This window comes from Carettochelys insculpta, chromosome 16 (assembly GCF_033958435.1).
Source record: "Carettochelys insculpta isolate YL-2023 chromosome 16, ASM3395843v1, whole genome shotgun sequence".
NCBI classification, from domain to species: Eukaryota; Metazoa; Chordata; order Testudines; family Carettochelyidae; genus Carettochelys; species Carettochelys insculpta.
The window spans coordinates 36,308,691-36,327,060 of NC_134152.1; the positions used below are offsets into that span (position 1 = coordinate 36,308,691).

Genomic DNA, 18,370 nt, shown 5'->3' on the forward strand with positions numbered 1-18,370 from the left:
AATGTGCCCAAGACCATATGAATGGAAAAGGGATGTGAAATGCAAAGTACTTAGGCCCAGTGTGTAACTGATTAGCTTACAGACAAAAAGACAACTGAGAGGCTGCGTGGTACTCCAGATGGGTTCTCCCGCAATGACTTGCATCTGGCTGTGGTTCCAGTGTTGACTGCGTTGATCTCTTACCATAATTACCTGGACAAAGCTAAACAGGTATTGTAAATGGAATGGGCTGTAATTGAAATCTGAGTCTATCTCCAGTGCGCTTTCAAATGCCAGCCTGTTTCAGGCTTGAAGACTAAACATATAGTAGCCCTTTAAGCATTTGCACTGGACGTGTAAAGGGACATTTCAAGAAGAAAATTGCATGTCTGTCAGAAAACATTGTATCCTTTTGAGTAAAAGTAATGTAAGTGACCCTAACTGAGAGAAGTTAGTAGAACTCTGTTCACATTGTGAGCTTTGTGCATTTGATAGCACTTAGTTTCATCAGTTTTGTTGCTGTCACACGTCTGCATAGTCATTCAATTCTTTCTTCCTGTCCGAAAGACCTGGGGAGCCCTCAGAAGGAAGCAGAAAAAAACATGAAACATTTTGTCCCTTTTTATTGGCAGAAACAGTAATCTTAAAATTGATTTCAAAAGCTTCAAGATACCCCCATCTAAGATTTAGAGCCAAGGTTTATCCAGCAGAGTAGAACTATCTGTGATTTTTTTTTTTAAATTTGTCTTGAGATTGTAGTCTCAAATTTCTAGAGTATTTTGGGTAAAAATTCCATTAGCTGCTGGTCCTAGTAATGCAATCACCAACGCATAAGTAGCATTTTAGTATGTTAAAAATGCTCGTGATTTCTTGTAGGCTCATATTATATGAAACCTTGTCTTAGTTCATGTACTGTATCATGGATGTTCTGTCTTTTTTGTTACAGCGTGAAATGGTTTATTGTCTGGAACATGGCCTAATTTATCGCTGTGCAAACCAGTGTGTTGTGGCGTTATCAGTATGCAGTGTTGAGATGCCTGACATCATCATAAAGGCACTGCCAGTCTTGATAGTCAAATTAACCCACATTTCTGCTACGGCAAACATGGCAATACCTCTCTTAGAATTTTTGTCAAGTAAGTTGCAATGGAAATCCTATTTTACTTATTCTTCAGTGGCTATGAAAAAGCTCATTGTCTTATTTAGTTAGTGTATAGTCATCTTGATTTAGTTTAAGTTCAAATGCAACTTGTTCTAGTGTGCACTAGTCATAGTGTTGCGTACAGTCTTGCCACCATACAGTCTTAACATGTAATCAACTCTTGCTCATTTAAGCCAGCTGTGCAACCTAATGCAGATGTAAGTGACAAAAGAGAAACTTGCTTTGCATATAAAAATGTTAAAGAAGTGGAAAATCTGGGGTTAGCTTACACTTTTCAACATAATATTAACAGAATACAGTACAACATTAGCTTTCTGATGGGTACTAAGTGGTTTAGGAAAAGCTGGATCCTTCTGCAAAATTTGGAGTCAGTAGCAGAGTGCTCCTATCCAGACCTCACAAATGATATTCTTCTTGAACTATTTCAGCTCTAGCCAGGCTGCCACACCTCTACAGGAACTTTGCAGCTGAGCAGTATGCTAGCGTCTTTGCCATCTCTCTGCCTTATACAAATCCCTCCAAGTAAGTTTACAACTCCTTTTTGTTGTTTATTTTGTCTCTCCTTTTGCCCATCTGTAAACTGGAGGAAATGAGACTGGCTTTCCTTTCGTAAAGTGCTTTAAAATTTACAGAGGAAAAATATAATTGTGTGTGTTACCTTGGTATATGAGTCTTCTTGCAGAGGGATGGCCATGTTTAGTTTCAAATCAGTGTGTGTTGCTAAGTGCACTCCAGGTGTCTTTTACTCTTAAACGTACAGTTGTATTCTCTTCCACATCTCTGTGATGTTAGAATTGAACTGCATCTCTCGAAAAAGGTGTTCAGATTGCACAATTAAACAGTTGAAATCTTTTCTTCTGTTCAGGTTTAACCAGTACATTGTGTGCCTGGCACACCATGTGATTGCTATGTGGTTTATCCGATGTCGCCTTCCCTTCCGGAAAGACTTTGTTCCCTACATTACAAAGGTAACGGTTGTTGTGGATCTTGCAGTATGAAGGGTGGTGTGAGAACTGCAGTCTGTGGATATTATTGCTGTCGGTATCAAATATTGCTTTTGAGAATTCGTCCATGGCTGCACCAAGTGAGCTGCAAATACCAACAGTTTGAACCATTATCTCTATTTGACTTGACAGGGCTTGCGGTCAAATGTCCTCCTTTCATTTGATGACACGCCTGAGAAGGACAGTTTCAGGGCTCGCAGCACAAGTCTGAATGAGAGGCCAAAAAGGTAAAATGTATTCCATTCCAGAGGGAGCTATGGGTGCGTAGTTCTTCATGGGGAGCTGTTTCAATGTCTACTGATTTTTCTGTGATTTCTGAATAGAACAGTCTGTGTCCTTAAAGGTGCTGTGTACATTGCCTGATAACCAGAATGTTCTGTATTAAGACAGTCTGGGTTGGCATTAAACCTGAACTCAGAAGCAAGCTGGTGGTTAGCGCTATATATTCGTACTACAGGTTGAACCTTTCTAAACTGTAATTCTCTCATCTGGCAGCATCCATAATCTGGCATGATTTTAGTTAGCTGTACAACCACTTATCATAGAGGTGGCCAAGTTTCCTATGGTCCCATGAAGTTTGTTTACAGCCACCAGTCCTGGTTCCTCGATGTTTGGTGCTGTTATTTAGCTGTAACTTATCCCTAAATGTCTTCTAACAGCCCAGTAAGCAATGGAAGTGTCGGTAATGCTGCTAGACAATGTTGACCTCCTGTCATCTGGCAAATTCTCTTGTCCGCACCAATCTGGTCTCGAGGGTGCTGGATGAGAGAGGTTCAACCTGTAGAACACCCCTGGCTGTCTCACTTCTGCAGAAGCTTACATTCTAAATGTGAATCAAAATAGTACTGGCTGGAAAAATAGAGAGGGGGAGCATGTTCTGTTAATCTCAGTGGCTTTTTAATACTGCATCTTAGTGATACTTTAGTAATGGATGATTAAATTATTTACATGTGAATGATTTTAATAATGTGTAGAACTGGGATAGTTGGGTAGATTTGGAGTGCTGTCACTTTATCTTTGTCCTGTCTGACCGCTGTTAGATTCATAGCCTCACTTATGGCTGCTCTATTATGCTATGTCTATACCAGAAAAATAAGTCAATTTCAGATATGGCATTTGTGTATCTAGAATCGACATATCAGAATTGACTTATTTCCTCAGTGAAGACCTAGTCTCTAAAGTCCGGTGTCTATCTGTTTACTACATGCAATTGCGTGGAATACAGGGCTTGGCTGCCAACCCCAGAGAGATCAATTTTGCCACATGTTGAGCAGATGCACAAAATTGAAATCCAGAAGTTTGACCCTGACCAGGTTGATCTTCTGCTTAGTATAAACAAGCCCTAAATTTGTGAGAGAGAGAGTGTTCTGGATTTCTGATCTCTTCTAAAAGGGGGGAGAAAAAATTAGACTGGACAAAAAACAAGTCTGTTGTGGAAAGCTGCTATATGGAAGTAGACTCTAGATTTCAGTTTCATAAGAGGAGGAGAGGTATAGTGTCCTCATTTTAAAATCTGTGTAGCCAACAGACAGTTCATTGGAAGGTATCTTAATAGACTGATCCCACGAGGAAGGGGTGTTTTGAAGTTAGTGCCTCAATTCAGGGAGAGCCGTGAAGTCCATTCACGTATTATTGTTATTGGAAGCAGCTGATGATATTTTGAAGTGGCATCTGCAGAGGGTGGAAGAGAAGGTGTAGTTTGGAAGTTGCTCAGCCTTTTGCAAAGGTGGCTTATCCACTGGACTCCTCTTGGAGTTGGTTCACTGAACTTGCTTCAGCATTTCTCTTTACTGAGGCTGTAGTAGCATTTAAGTGCTCTGGGGAAAATGCCTCTTTTAATTGCAAAGTATAATAAAGATCTTGTAGCAAAGAAACACCATCCTTGCCTTTAATGCCAGAGCTGTAAACCCTGTCTTGTATTTTCAAGTTGAAATTCTTTAATCCATCATCTCTTCATTTCATTTTTAAATTTGGAATAGACACGTTTGCCAATCATCTCTCATTTTGCAGTTTCAGTTAATCTGTCTTTTTTCCCAAAACGTACTTAATTTCATTGGGTTGGAACACTACTAATTCTGTTAATCCTTGTTAACGTAATCAGATCAGCATGGCCAGTCCTGCAAAATTCTTTTAGAGGGTGCAAACTGTAAGTAGATAGTAATGTGGACTTTCTCTGCAAACTCTTGTTTGTGAAAGAAGTCCCTGTCAGTGGCACTATGTCTGTGAGCAGTAGTTTTCATGATCAGGTCCGTGGGTTTGATTTCACTGAGGACAAATTAGAGAATTTGTTTTGTGTCCAATGTCCCAAAGTCTTTTGGGAAAGGAATCTTGTAATTATGGACAAATGAGGCAGGAGATCACTTGAATGGCTGCCTGTGTGTGTCTAAATTGAGAGACACTGTATTATTAGTTATGGCTCCTGGGTTCTGTTTCCACCATAATCATTGACTGGCTTTCAGAACTTGGGCAAGTCTCTTAAGCTCTCAGCCTCAGTTTCCAGACTGATGAAACAAAGGTGTTTTGTCAGATATTTTGAGGCGTGGTGTTTGAAGAGCACTCTTAGATCTCAGGATTACATCTCTTTAAAAGTAACAAGAAGTCCTGTGCTACCTTATAGACTTAAGAGGTAATTTGGAGCATAAGCTTTTGTGGGCAAAGACCCACTTCATCTTATTTAAGTGTGGTAATGTTTCTAGAGAGCCACTGGTTAGAGTAACAGTGGGAAATTGAAACAAGGACAACTCTAAACTAGAGAAACCTTGATGTCCATTTTTAATTCTGCAGTGCAGAGTAGTATTCCAACCATCATTTGCACCCCTTTTTGTTTTGATTTGTACTAATTTCATTTGTTTGTAGTGTTTTTTAAAATCTTGTTTTCAGAATGTGAATTGTATGCTTTCAACTCTGCTTGGTTTTATGTTTTAATTTTTCCTTTTTGACATTTTTTGTTTTGTTTTTCATCACCCTCTGGGATTCCCTAATAATGACCCCGTGACCTGTGACCTTTCAACCTCCATCCCTACAATGATTTCTTCCTTCCTGTGACCTGTGCAATTACATCTCTTTCGGGGCTTGGTGCTTCTTCACATAGTAGTTTAAGAATAGCCAAAAATGCAAAGCCAGGCTTGAATAACTCTCCTCCAGTGAAGGAGCTGAAAGAACTCTCTGCAGTTGATGCCTTCCGATCCCGCAGCATCAGTGTGTCAGAACATGTGGTCCGCAGGTAGTGGCATTTTAAAGGGGAGGAACCCAAGAGCGAATCTGCCCTTGGAAACTTTGCCGCGAGTGTGGGTGGGGACAGGGAGGGCTTGCATGCGGGATGCTTGCATGACCTCTTTAGAAAATAAATGTAGTGTCCTGTCTGCAAAATATGCCTTGGGAAAGCTTCAGGGTTGTCCTGTGGTGTACCAGTGCCGGTAGTGGTGGCGTTACATCACCCTGTGCTTTCATTCAGTGGTGCTCTATTCATGAAAGCTGCTTTTATCGCAGAGTACAGACTAAGGATAAAAAGGTTGCATTCTGTGCTAGTTGGAGCCTTCGTTAAATAGCTTTTAAATTACAGCCTTCCAAAGACAACTTGAAAAATGAATGTTACAGTTTTCTGCTAGGCTTGCAAGCAAACCTTCTCTGCAAAGCAGAGAGAATTGTTCATTTGATTTCTGATGGGAAGAGGACACAGAAGTCTGTTGATATAAAGTAACTCACCATCAAGCCATTAATTTCTCTCCAGGATATTGTATTGAAGAGACAAAGCTGTGAAGAGCAGGCCTTAGAGAGCAGTTCAAGTCCAAAAGAAATAGTTTGGTCATAGACTCTTGATTTGACCATATCACCTCTTTAAAAATTTTAAACCCCTTTCTACTGCTTCTTTATTTGTCCATTGAATATTAAGTTAATGACTAGGAATTTGATGGCAACAAGTCTATCCCCCCACCCCCAATGCATGCTATGAGGGTATAAGAAATAAGGATCATACTGTCACTGGAATTGCATTACAGATACTTTCTCTGTTTGTGATAATGTGTTGAGGGGCGGGGGGCATAGAAGTGACAGATATGTAAGTACATTTGAAACTTCAGAATCTAGTGTTCCGGTCATATAACCCAACTGAGCTGCAGCCAGATCTCTGCAAATGATGGTGTCAAAGACATTCCTTATAATGAGTTCTGTAACACAGCCTGCTATTATTGTTCCAGATTTGCTTTGCTTAACATATAGTTACTTGAAGACAGAATTGCTTTATATCAATGTACTACTAACTGTGTGCAGAGTGCAATTTTTTTTGCCACGTGTTCAGCTAGATTTTGCATAACTCTGAATTTTATTTCTGCCCTTTAAAATTTAATATGTGTTTCATATTCTGCACCACACTCCCCACACAAAGTTGATCCTGGTCAAATTGTGCACGCACAGGTTAACCATGCTTCCATTTCTCAAGATGAGTTTTTGGCTCTGGGGTGACATAAGTGTCATCTTCAGTGACTGTATGACAGTGGTTCCTCTAATTTTTTCCATCCATGAGCAAAATAAATTTTGTTATGTGCACCCAGGCATGTGCGAAGGTGCACCATCAGTAGAAACACCTGCTGCCAGCTCTGGGCGCTCTGCTAATCAGCTGGGTATATCTGAATCTCTCCTGGGTGGCTGCTCGAGCGCTCAGCTTACAGGGAATACATCCGTATAATTACGGTGATTGGAAAGTGATTCTGATGTGCCCTGGTTTGAAAGTCTGGGCATAGTGAAACCTGTGGTGGCATGTGCATGTTTTGCAGATGGCTCGGTGGCTTACTATTGATCAGATGACAGTACTGTAACTGTTTTGTAGTGAAACTTGACACACACTAAACTCCTTCTTTCAGCAGGATACAGACCTCCATCACTAGTTCAAGCCTGGGCTCTGCAGATGAGAATTCCATGGCTCAGGCTGATGACAACTTAAAAAACCTCCACTTGGAACTCACAGAGACCTGTCTGGATATGATGGCCCGATATGTCTTTTCAAATTTCACTGCGGTGCCTAAGAGGTGGGAGTCGGTTACTTGTTCTGGTGTAAGCTTTTCTTTGGCATAAAGGAATGTCTCGCCTTGTCAGCAGGAAATTGCTGGATCAAATTCCAGATTCTTAGGAGCACAGCAAGTCTCCTATGCCTAACCCATCTGCTCTGGAGAAAACCTCCCTTGACTTTGCATAAAATTTGGCATCTCAAAACTCTCCTAACGCTGTTGATCAAAACCTGACAGGACTGCCTCAGCGCAGATATGTTGAAAGCCTTGCAGTTTGTTTGCATGAAACCTTAAACAACCTTCCTGCTCTGTGTGGCATTTGAAGCTACCTAGCATGCTTTTCCTTTGAGAAGAGGCTTGCTTCCAGTACTTGGGCTAAATTTCCCCCTGCCTCACCACCTACAATGTAATGCACTCTGCCAGGTTGCTATTTTCCTTCCCAACAGAAGCTCTGTTGATTTTTGGGGAGTTTTCAGGTTGAAAAGTGTCATACAAATTAGAGTCACTGATATCTAACCTGCTGTCCAGAAAGGAGACATGTAGCAGGGATAAGACCTAATGTACTGTGGTGAGCTGCATCAAGGCCAGGATTAAATTTGCACTGTTGTTTAGAAGCCAGAGAAGTAATTGATATTAGAGGCATTTTGTCCTTCATCCTGATGGAGAATTTTTAGCTCTAACAGTTTTACCTTGTGGAATAGCAACAAAGAGGTAGCTAAAACAAACCAGCAGTCATGTAGCACCTTATTTATTTTGTTAGTCTTTAACCCTGAAACCTCTTAAATTTTGACTGTTTGTTTTGTTTTACCCTGGTGCAGTTTGCAAGAAATAATGGTCATTCAAATGGGAAAAGAGCAGGAATTTTTTCAGGCCCAGGGCAGAGATAACTTCCCCGCTGACTCTCTGGTGCTGGGCCATGTAAGTGAGTTGTGCTCACTTCAGACTGTATTTCCAGGTCTCCTGTGGGAGAGTTCCTCTTGGCTGGAGGAAGGACGAAGACATGGCTGGTTGGTAACAAGCTAGTGACTATCACAACAAGTGTTGGAGCAGGGACAAGGTCACTCTTGGGCCTTGACTCTGGACAGCTCCAGAGCAATACAGAGTCCAGGTAAACCTCACTCTGATTTTTACAAACTTTCCCCCAATGATGCCAGTTATAACCCATTGTGTTAGAACTGATTTGAAGTTATGATTTCATAAACAAGAAGGATGATTACCTTTGTCTCACTCTGGGATGAATTATACCCCCCTAAGTTACTAATTCTCTTCCCCCCCCCGCCCCCCTTAGTTCAGGTCCTGTTTCGCAAGTGAGACAAACGAAAGAAGCTCCAGCAAAGCTGGAATCTCAGGCTGGCCAGCAGGTGTGCAGAGGGTCTCGTAACAGAGTCAGGTCAATGTCAGGTAAGCAACTTCAGAGCAAATTTCTGTTCTTGGAGATTTCCAGCCATTATTGGGCAAGCCTAATGTATGTTCACACTCAAATATAAACATCGTCAAGAGTGGTCTTATTACAGTACAAAGTAGGAGTGCGTATAAGCAATGAAAGCTGGTTTTCCTGCGTGGTTGATTTCTGCCTGATGGCCTTGGCCCGCAGGTCTGCAACCGAAATAGCAAGAAGTGCCATTTTTTCAAATTCAGTTACAAAGTCAATACTTCAAGAGCTGCAATGCATGTGAATATGAGACAGTCCTTAATGAATAATGTCAAACCATATTTTTGTCACCCCTATTTTAAGAACAGCGCCCACAATGATTTGTACTAGATAGAAAGTTGTTACCCTTTTCTCCAGGCTTAACCCCCATCAGCCCCAAACCTACCTCCCCATCACTAGGATTTACCTGCCTGAGACAACCGCCTCTCCTGCTGCTCCCCACTGCTGCCGGGCTGTTTATTTTAAGGGCTGTGTGAAGGGAAGTGACTGATTTCAGCTGGGAGAAGCTGAAAGCCCAGAGTGGGGGCAGACACCCTGCAGCGCTCCAAGGCGGGAGGGAGTCACTGTGCTGGGTACCTCCCCTGGGCTGGGCACAACTGTGGGAAACCGTGCAGTCCAGCCCCACTTGCGCTGGTTTGAGTGTGCGACGGGAGGTTTGAGCAGCTCTTCGCATTGGACAGTAGCTCCTGCGTGCTGGGAAGCAGAGCCCTCATGCCCTCCCTCTGTTGGTTGGTAGCTGCCCGGCCTCCTCCTCCCCTTCCCTGGAGTGGCTCCAGCAGGGAAGGCTCAGCTGCCCCTCCCCGTAGCTCTGCTTCCCCCAGATGCAGCAAGCGGGCAGCTGCCGGCTTCCTCTTTTGGGGCTCCCTGCTGCCACTGACACCACTTGCAGCTCTGGAGGCTACCGCTGCTTAAACGAAAAAAACTCCTAAAACCTCTTAACTGCGGGCGTTGTTGAAGTGGCAGCAGCCTCCAGAGTCGTAAGTGGAGTCCGGCACCGGCAGCACTCGGAGCTGTAAGTGGCTCCAGAGCTGCAGGTTGCCGACCTCTGCCTTAGTCGTTGTTTGCATGGTGAAACTGTCTAGTCCTTTCTCCAGCCTCCCAGCCCCACTGCCTTAAGAGACCATGTACTTGTGTGTACATCTGCCAGCTTCCCAGGCAAATTTTACCACTCATTTGTGTGAGACGCATGGATCAAAGATGCTGTTGAGGTGCACGGAACTATTTATTACCTGTTTTCTTGGCACTGAGTCCAGTGCTCTCTCTGAACTGCACTCCTGAGCTCTTCCTTTCTTACTCTTCATGTCTGTTTTCTGCTAGGTGGCCATGCCTTACGGGTTGGTGCTTTAGACGGCTCATCCTCCCAGGGGTTACGGAGCCCTTCTGCCTCTGCACCTCGACCAGAGAAGGTCACTCCTGGTGCCCACACTCCTCTTCAGAAAGAAAAAACAAACCTGGCTGCGTATGTGCCACTGCTGACACAGGGCTGGGCAGAAATATTAGTCCGGAGGCCGACAGGTACTCCTTAACCAATTGCAGAAAAGGGTTAGCCGTTGGGATTACATGGAAAAAAACCATCTCTATCGCTAATTGTAACTGGAATTCTTCCGTGACATTTAATCTCTCTGCTCTTAACGTTTAATTTGTCAGCCAGTCCCCAAAATTGGTAGTTAGATCCATCAAACTAGCAACAGAATGGCTAAGTACCTTGTGGGTGCTAAAATAGGAGCAAACACATTTGAAATCCAGGTGGACAGTGAATATATAGAATTCCAGAAACAAAAATGATACATGCACATCAGTAGGATGATCACATGCAGCAAGTCCTTACTTCTTCATGGACTTCATACATGATGTACTTTGCACAAGCTTTGTTGCAGTTGTATAGCAGTGCTAGCCACAATGAGCTGCACTGTCAAATTTACGCAGCTGTACATCACAAAGGCTTGCCAGCCTAATAGTTTTGTGTGTGATTGTTGTTTGTGAGGGAGTAGCAATGACACTGAAGACATGAAGGTTGAAAAACCAGAAAAAGCCCAAAATTTCAAGACACCAGTATAGTCCAAAAGCCACAAGGATGCAAGACTTGGTATAGTTCACCTGGAAGTTGTCTTGTGAGAGAATCATGTCAAATGACCTGTCGTCAATTAAAATACTCAGCAGTTGAAAACCTTTGGAGAGCCTGTTTGAAGCTAAAACATCAGAGCTAAACAAAATTCAGGGAAGAGAGAAGCATGTGGCACCAGGGACTGATTATCATTTAAAATTTTCAATTGGCAGCTGAAAACCTTAGAACTACTCAGCCTCATTTTTGCCTGAGTCCCAGGCCCCTTTATGTTGCTGAGTTCAGCTGTCTGAGCTGTCTCCGAAAGGAGAGAGTATCTAACTTTCCTGACCTTTTCCCTCCCCTCCAGGAAACACAAGCTGGTTAATGAGCCTGGAGAACCCACTCAGCCCCTTCTCGTCAGATATAAACAATATGCCGCTTCAGGAGCTCTCCAATGCTCTCATGGCTGCAGAGCGCTTTAAGGAGCACAGAGAGACAGCTTTGTACAAGTCCCTGTCGGTCCCTTCCTCCAGCTTGGCCACCGGGACTTCCAAACCATCTCTTCTGCAGCGTTCCAATACAGGTGAGAGATTATTATAGTATGTCCCAGAGAGCTGGCACTAGCTTGTATGAAAAGTAGAGAGTGCAGTAGTATTCTGTAGTGAACTACTGCAGAGGTTGCAAATCTAGTAGCACAGGGTAGAAAAGAAGGGCGTGATGGGGAGGGCTCAGCAATCTTCATGAGCCAAGTATCCAGTGAAATAAGCCATGACTGATTTCCCATGGTTTATTAGAAGAGAGGTAGTTCTTTCCTTAAGCACCCATTATTCCATTAAGGGAGCTATGTTTTTAGCGCTCTCAAGCTAAACAGGCCCCAAATGAAAGTGACCAGGGCTTGTTTTTTGTTCTGCTTCTTATTTTAAGGTTGAGTCAGTGACTGTCCATGTGTCTGGATGGATCTTCTCCATCATTTGTGTTTTTAGTTAACCTCTTGTATAGACTTTTCTGTTGAGCAGTGGTTACAAAGATGATGGGCTGTGACAAACACTCCTGCTCAGGAGAAATTGCTGCTGTCTTTTGCAAGTGTCTTCAGTCTGCAGAGGGCAAGTCATGTTAATAACAGGGTGGTTTTGCCTCTGAAATGATATCTTTGAATCGTCAGTCTTGAGTGTTTGAAGAATTTGACTTTCCAGTGGTGGATTTTTCAGATATCCACTTCTCTGCCCCCAGGAGGCTTGGGCCAGCTTTACGCTGTTGCTAGCTCTGGTACTGCTCTGCTGGTGTTAATAATATTGCAAATCCTAATGTTGACAAACCACTGACATTTCCAGCCTTGTGAGCTAACCCTGTTCAGAGTAAATCTAAAGCACATTCTGCTTAGAACTCCATGAAACTGAACCACAGTTAATAGCAGACCAGACTGTGTGGTGCTGTCAGGGGTAGTACAGCTTGTCTGGGAACCAAATGAAACTGCCTGTATCCAGGGTCAGCTTCGCTGTTAAACCTTGTGTATGCGGGGTCTGATCTCGTTCTTTCAGAATGTGCGCAGGCAATTAAAATTGGAGGGTTACTTCTTTTGTTGTTGTTGTTTGAAATATTCATCTGCTCTAGCAGGCTTTTTGAATTTTATGAACTCCTGCAGGTTCTGATGCATAGACAAATAACTCCTGGTAGGTAGGAGAAAGCTAAAAGTAGCCAGCTCAAGACCTGCTTGTTGGTTGGTTGCACCTTGCACAGAGTTCTGAATCTGAACTGAATTGTTTCAGCCATATTCATATTCAGCTGATGTCTTACTACAGACTCGACATCATCAGTTGGCACGATCTCCATTTAAGAAGTGTTGACATTGCAATGCCAATGTATATATTCTTTTTAAAGAGGCTAAATCTCTGTATGTGTGAACCTTTATCCATATCCTGCTGTTTAAATTGTGCATATTTAAATGGCCCTTGTGAAGTTTATGAATGGCAGAAACTGGCTGGGCTCATTTCTTGCTTGTGCTGGAACCCTCATAAACTTAACCCCTGCTGTAGGTCTAAAAAAAAAAAAATTCTCCAGAGAGAGCAATTTCTGAGTCTGATTGTTGGATTGTGTTTCTGCCTCTTCATCTCAACAAGACCGTCTGCCCTTAAGTTTTCCCTTTTTTACATGCAGTGAGACTTCCCCAGCTTGTTCTTTGCCTTTATTTTATTTTTAAATAGGCTCTTGGTTACGTTTAAACTCTGTGCTTTATTTTTTATTTTTTTCATACAAGTCTCTCCTTCCTTTTGATGTAGCTGCTCACTTGATTTCCCTTTGCAGTGGCTTCTTTCTCTTCCCTGTACCAGTCCAGTTGTCAAGGAAAGTTGCACAGGAGCATATCCTGGGCAGGTATATATATATATATATCTTTAAGGAAAAAAAGTATTGCCATAGAAGAACACCTTTGATTCATAGAAATTGTCTCCCTCATACCTCATCACCCTTCCATGTTTCCTGTTTGTCCCTGCTGGTCTCATTACCTTTGACGAATGGGATCTTGACTAGCATGAGGAAGTCCAAGCCAGAGACAACATTTGCAAACACAAGCAACTTTAATACAGCCCTTTCTGGGTTGGTTGAGGTCATAGGTGACAAGACTTAAGACTATAGTGACATAATGAAAGATCCAAGTTTCCTAATTTTTAAGCTAGATTTGATAATTGGTTTGTGTTCTCTTTATTTATTCCAAAGGCGCCCCTTTTTAGGGATAGCTCCTGCAATGCTGTCTGTACAGCTCCACACAAATTAAATCCATCCCTTCTCATTGCACTAAGCAGTCAACCAAAACTGATAGTGGGGAAAACGGTCTGAAAAGAGAAGTTGGTTAGAAAGGCACAGTTTGAAACTACTGTATAGTTGCTAGTTACAAGTTTTTTAGAAAAAACTAAAGAACCCCAAAACTATTTCAGGGAGAAATGTGTAACAAACTATTGTTTTCTGCAGATTCAGTAGCTGTATAAAATCTTCCTTCTTTTGCTTTGAGGCTGTAATCTAGTTCCAAAATACATCAGACCTCTCGATGGTAATCAAAATGGATACTTATAAGCACGGCACTTGCATTGCATTTGGTCTGCAAGGCTTCACTGGGTGAATTAAATCCCACCTTCCTTCTCTGGGAAATCCTTTGTGGAATAGCTGATTATTCGTAACTGTGCATTGCTGTGTTGGCACAAGACTATTAAAGTGACAAACAAATGCTTCTATAGTCCTCTTCTTTCCTCTTATTCTCCTCCTTCCCCTACAGTACAATTACTGAATGTGCAAATTATTTAAAAACACTAGCAAAATTGGCAGCAGTATGGCAAGTAGGGAAGTGAAAAGTGCAGAGGGTATGTGCAGGTGTGTTCTGGCTTGGACAGCTAACCAGATCAGCACATTTTTAGAAGATATGCGTGTGCAATGCTAACTCTTAATTGCTTCTGGAAATAACTTTGGTCCTGCGAGCTGAAATCAATACAGGAAAAGCTGCTTTGGTGACTTTTTTGGCTGAATTTTTTTTTGTGTGTGCGTGTGCTAAAGTTTTTTGTTGTTTTTTAAATTTCGACTTTGGAAAACAAATCTTAGCCTTTCAGATTGGTCTTCCAATTCTGTGTGTACATAATGGGAAGCCTCCTGTACTTCAGCCTTTTCCTCAGGACAAAAAATCCAAGGCAAACAGAAGTCTTCGATCATACTGCATTGCTGTAGTCAGGGTTACTGTGTATAGTGGACACTCGAATACCCCATCCTCTAACATCTCTGCCATGCACAGCACTTCCAAGGAGCTTTCTTTCAGTCCAGTCTGTTTAATTAGCTATTTGTCTCATTGGAAACCACACACAGACTTTCCTAGTACTGGGGCAGTGCATGCATTAATGATGTCCTCCTGTCCTTTTAGTAAGGGATAGGTTATGCTGTTCAGCTTCCACGGAAGCATACTGAGAAAACTGTCAAAATGCAAGTAAATGGCTTCTGATAATTTTCTTGTTTCCTCTTCCAAATAAGGCACGAGAACATTTGTTAGTAGAATGAATACAAGGCTTATTCATTTCCACAATTGCATAGGACTTATGTTTTCGTTGCCTATTAAATAACGAACTTTAATACTCGTCTTGCACTTCCTTAAATCTCTCTAGTTACTGTCTGTCCTGATGCTTGAGTATTAATACTCACAGGGATCCATTGTCTTCCCACTACTTGTGTATTAGTAACGGTCTGGCACCAGTGTGCTTCATGTGACAAAGCAGTGATGTAACCCTTTGGTATGAGGGTAAGCTGACCAATTATTCTGTATGAAGAGGAGACCTTTAGCATGTCCGATGTGCCATTACAATCTGCACTCTGTGATCAAAGATATATGATATACCACACATTCAATATGGCCTTCCACTAAAATCCTAGTAGGGAAAAGGCTGGTACTTCAGAGGAAAGGATGGGGTCCCATAATGCCACTCGTCTCTACATGCCTCAGTTACTCTGTTTGTGTCTTGGTAGAGTCAGCAGTAGTTCTGGAAGAGGGGAACCAGCTGGAAATGGATTTAAGAGAACCCGATTCCCTGGCGTCTCAGGAGTTTGAAGACTTTAAGGCTGTGTGCTCTGAGCAAGGCATGAGTGAGGAGAAGTTCGTGAAACCCCATGAGGCTTACAGCAGGGTAAGGCTGTCATGCAGCTGGCTGAGCGCTAGGCTGGTAACTGTACTGTCCCAAGCCAGAGAAGGGGCTTGAGTATGAACTGCAAATTTGTGCCTTTTTTTGTTTTCACTTTCTAACTGGCAAAATGCTTTGAACCTGGGTAGGCTGCACGTGTAGTTCTGACTGTGTGCTCAGATGGCCAGACTAAGGCCAGGTCTGTACTACAGAACTTCGACTTAAATACACAGCTCCAGCTGGAGCCAATGTATCTTTAGTCAAATTTCTGGCACTGCCCCACTGCGGGAAATTGATGGGAGAAATTCTGCTGTCAATTTCCCTTAGCCCTCACGATTTCAAGGAGTACTGAAGTTAACAAGAGTGCTGTCAACATTCAGTTTTTAGTGCACCCCTATTAAACGTGTTAAATTGAACCCCAGAAGATCAACCTACAGAGCTTCAATCTTCATGTAGGTACAGACATGTCCTAAGGCCCTGCTGGCCCTCTGCACACACAGGAGAAATGATAAATGACAGCATGTCAGCTTAGGGCCTGGTCTTATGAATTGGTAAGTAGGACATATCTACTTATATTGAAGTTGTAATGGTTTATCATAGTGTATTTAGTGGTGGCAGTGTCTCCCTGTCCACTTGTGTCTTTCCCATGCATGTTCCTTTGTGTGTTTTGTCAAGGTACTTCTCAGGAAAACCTCTTTTCTTTGGCTTTTTCTCTAAGTCCTCTTCAACATCTAGTCAAGAAGAGAAATCTCTGAAATCTGACGAACTGGTGTCCGGTGGAATCCCTATTGGGAGGGTTGTCCCTGTGGAAGATGGCAGGACTCTTGAAGAGCTCTCCTTCCAGCCTTCCCAACCACTCAGCAAATCCAGCTCTTCCCCTGAGCTTCAGACTCTGCAGGAAGTCCTCAAAGACACGAACAGTAAAGAAGCGACTGGAAGGCTGAGCACAGAACTGAAATCGAAATCTCAGTCTGGGAACCTTGAAGGACAAGGGGCCAGTAGCTGGCTGAGCCAAGGAGATGACTCTAGAGTTACTGGTACAGCCAGCCTGGATTACAGCATCCCATCTTCCTCTCCCCGTTCACCCAGTGGCCACCGTCCTAGAGGGTACACTATCTCTGATTCGGCCCCTTCTAGGAGGGGCAAAAGGATAGAGAGAGATGTCTTCAAGAGCAGGACAGCAGCCTCCAATGCCGAGAAAGTACCTGGAATCAACCCAAGGTGGGTGCGTATTGTGTGGGGCTTATGGTGTTTCCAGATGTAAACTTCATTTTAACTCATCTCTCAGAGCTAAGATATTTAAAAGTGCAGCTAGGTTTGTTTAAATCCAATGCACAAAGGAGGTTTTCTGGGTCTTAAAAAACCTAAATTGAAAAGACAGGAGCTGTAACTTTCTCTGATTTAATCCACCTTTTAACACCTGAAACCTGAATTTTGGACAGAAAAGAAATGTGGCAAACATCTTAACTTTTGAACTTTTTGCTAAAACTATTTTTTTATTATATTTTTTTAATTAATATTCCTTCCCATTTGGAATCAGAACACTTGTGCAATTTGAATGCAGGAGAGCTAGTAAGCTAGTGAACTGTAAACCAGGGAACCAGAGCAAATGAAATACATAATGGTAAGCGGCATGCAGATTGGTGAATTTGGTTGGGCTTTTCAGCCCAGGAGTATTCCCCAGTACTAACTGGAAGATCTTTACCTTGCTGGTGGCATATTAAATAGTAAAATATTCCGATGAACCCAAAACCTAAGAGGATTCTTTAAATTTCTAGGTCTAAAAATCAAACAATGGTCATAAGACAGGATTTGACTTCCACTCCTTTGTCTTTCCTAATGCTCCAGTGCCCATTGTAGTGTAGGACAGTCAGGCTGCTGCTACTCTTGGTTTTGCGGTATGTGCATATACAAAAACAATAATGGAGCAAACACCTGCAGTGCCGTTGGAGGGGATTTCTGCACTGAGAGCAGCTAATCTCCAGGCTCTCGAAAATGCGTTACATGCCCCAGATTGATGTGGGCTCTCTTGCAAGATTATACAGATGTTTAATTTTTCTTCTTAGCTTTGTGTTTTTACAGTTATACCATTCACCCTTCTTTGGAGATGAATCCAACAAGCCCCTTTTGTTGCCAAATGAGGTAGGCATTGATTTTCACTATTAACACTTGAAATGACTGGTTTAACCACACTCACTTTTTAAAAACATAAATCTGAATTAAGTAATGAGAGTCATGGGGGGGTCCTTAATGGGCAGGCTGGTGGAGGTGTAAAATCTTGGCTATCCGTGATGAACTGAAGTCCCTCACTTGTAATTGTGGATTGTGATTTTTCCCTCTTCACCCTTTTTCTCATGGTGCTTTATGTGCTGCTCTGATGAGATCGTGTCCTTTCCACTACTAGCACCCTCAGCAACCAGGCAGCTTGGCAAGGAGTACATGTGGTTTCCAGGGGCAGGGTTTTTGCCCACATGTTATTAGCTGCCGAGCCAGCAGGTCTGGTGTTGCTTTGGTAGTAACAGCAGAAGGTGAAATTGGGCAATGTTTGCTGGAGAAGGTGGATAGAAAATTGGCAGTGGACAAGGGGTATTATCCATAACAGAAGTAGACCAGGATAAAATCAGTGTTCTGTGGGGAAGCGCAGTGCTGTAGAGGCAGCACAAAGTGTAGAGAATCTGTTACAGGTTGAACCTCTGTCGTCCGACACCCTCGCAACCTGACCGGTGCCAGACAAGAGAATTTGCCAGATGACAGAGAGTCAATATTTTCTAGGACGTTACTAACACTTGCATTAATTACTGGGTTCCTAGAAGACATTTTGGGGTAAATTACAAGTAAAGAACAGCACAGAACACTGAGAGCCAGGACTGGTGGCTAGAAACAAACTTTATGGGAGCCAGGAAACTTGGCCACGCCCATGATAAGTGGTCATCGGGCTAACTGAAATCATGCTGGATCACGGAGTTTGTCGGATGACAGTTTTCTGTATTAGAGAGGTTGAAATAAAATATGAGTGTGGGTTGTCATTTCCTTGGGCTAAGTAGCAAGCCAGCTGTGAGACTGACAACAAATGGGTGAACTAAAGTAATGTCCTCTGTAA

At 42.7% G+C, this 18,370-nt stretch overlaps 1 protein-coding gene across 8 annotated transcripts in view; it reads left to right on the forward strand.

Annotated features, from left to right (window-relative positions):
• Positions 1-18,370, forward strand: part of TSC2 (TSC complex subunit 2) — a 51,006-nt gene that overhangs the window by 22,486 nt on the left and 10,150 nt on the right. Inside the window, exons 21-35 of one of the 8 annotated variants that reach the window (XM_075011133.1) lie at positions 76-210; positions 926-1,115; positions 1,570-1,663; positions 2,007-2,109; positions 2,278-2,372; positions 5,240-5,368; positions 7,005-7,169; positions 8,104-8,256; positions 8,437-8,549; positions 9,898-10,095; positions 10,992-11,207; positions 12,926-12,994; positions 15,119-15,276; positions 15,989-16,491; positions 17,337-17,412. In XM_075011133.1, the coding sequence (XP_074867234.1) occupies positions 76-210; positions 926-1,115; positions 1,570-1,663; positions 2,007-2,109; positions 2,278-2,372; positions 5,240-5,368; positions 7,005-7,169; positions 8,104-8,256; positions 8,437-8,549; positions 9,898-10,095; positions 10,992-11,207; positions 12,926-12,994; positions 15,119-15,276; positions 15,989-16,491; positions 17,337-17,412 (2,397 nt within the window). Of the gene's footprint in view, positions 1-75; positions 211-925; positions 1,116-1,569; positions 1,664-2,006; positions 2,110-2,277; positions 2,373-5,236; positions 5,369-7,004; positions 7,170-8,103; positions 8,257-8,436; positions 8,550-9,897; positions 10,096-10,991; positions 11,208-12,925; positions 12,995-15,118; positions 15,277-15,988; positions 16,492-17,336; positions 17,413-18,370 lie in introns of all 8 variants that reach the window. The other 7 variants (XM_075011135.1, XM_075011132.1, XM_075011134.1 and 4 more) reach the window with 7 other exon arrangements.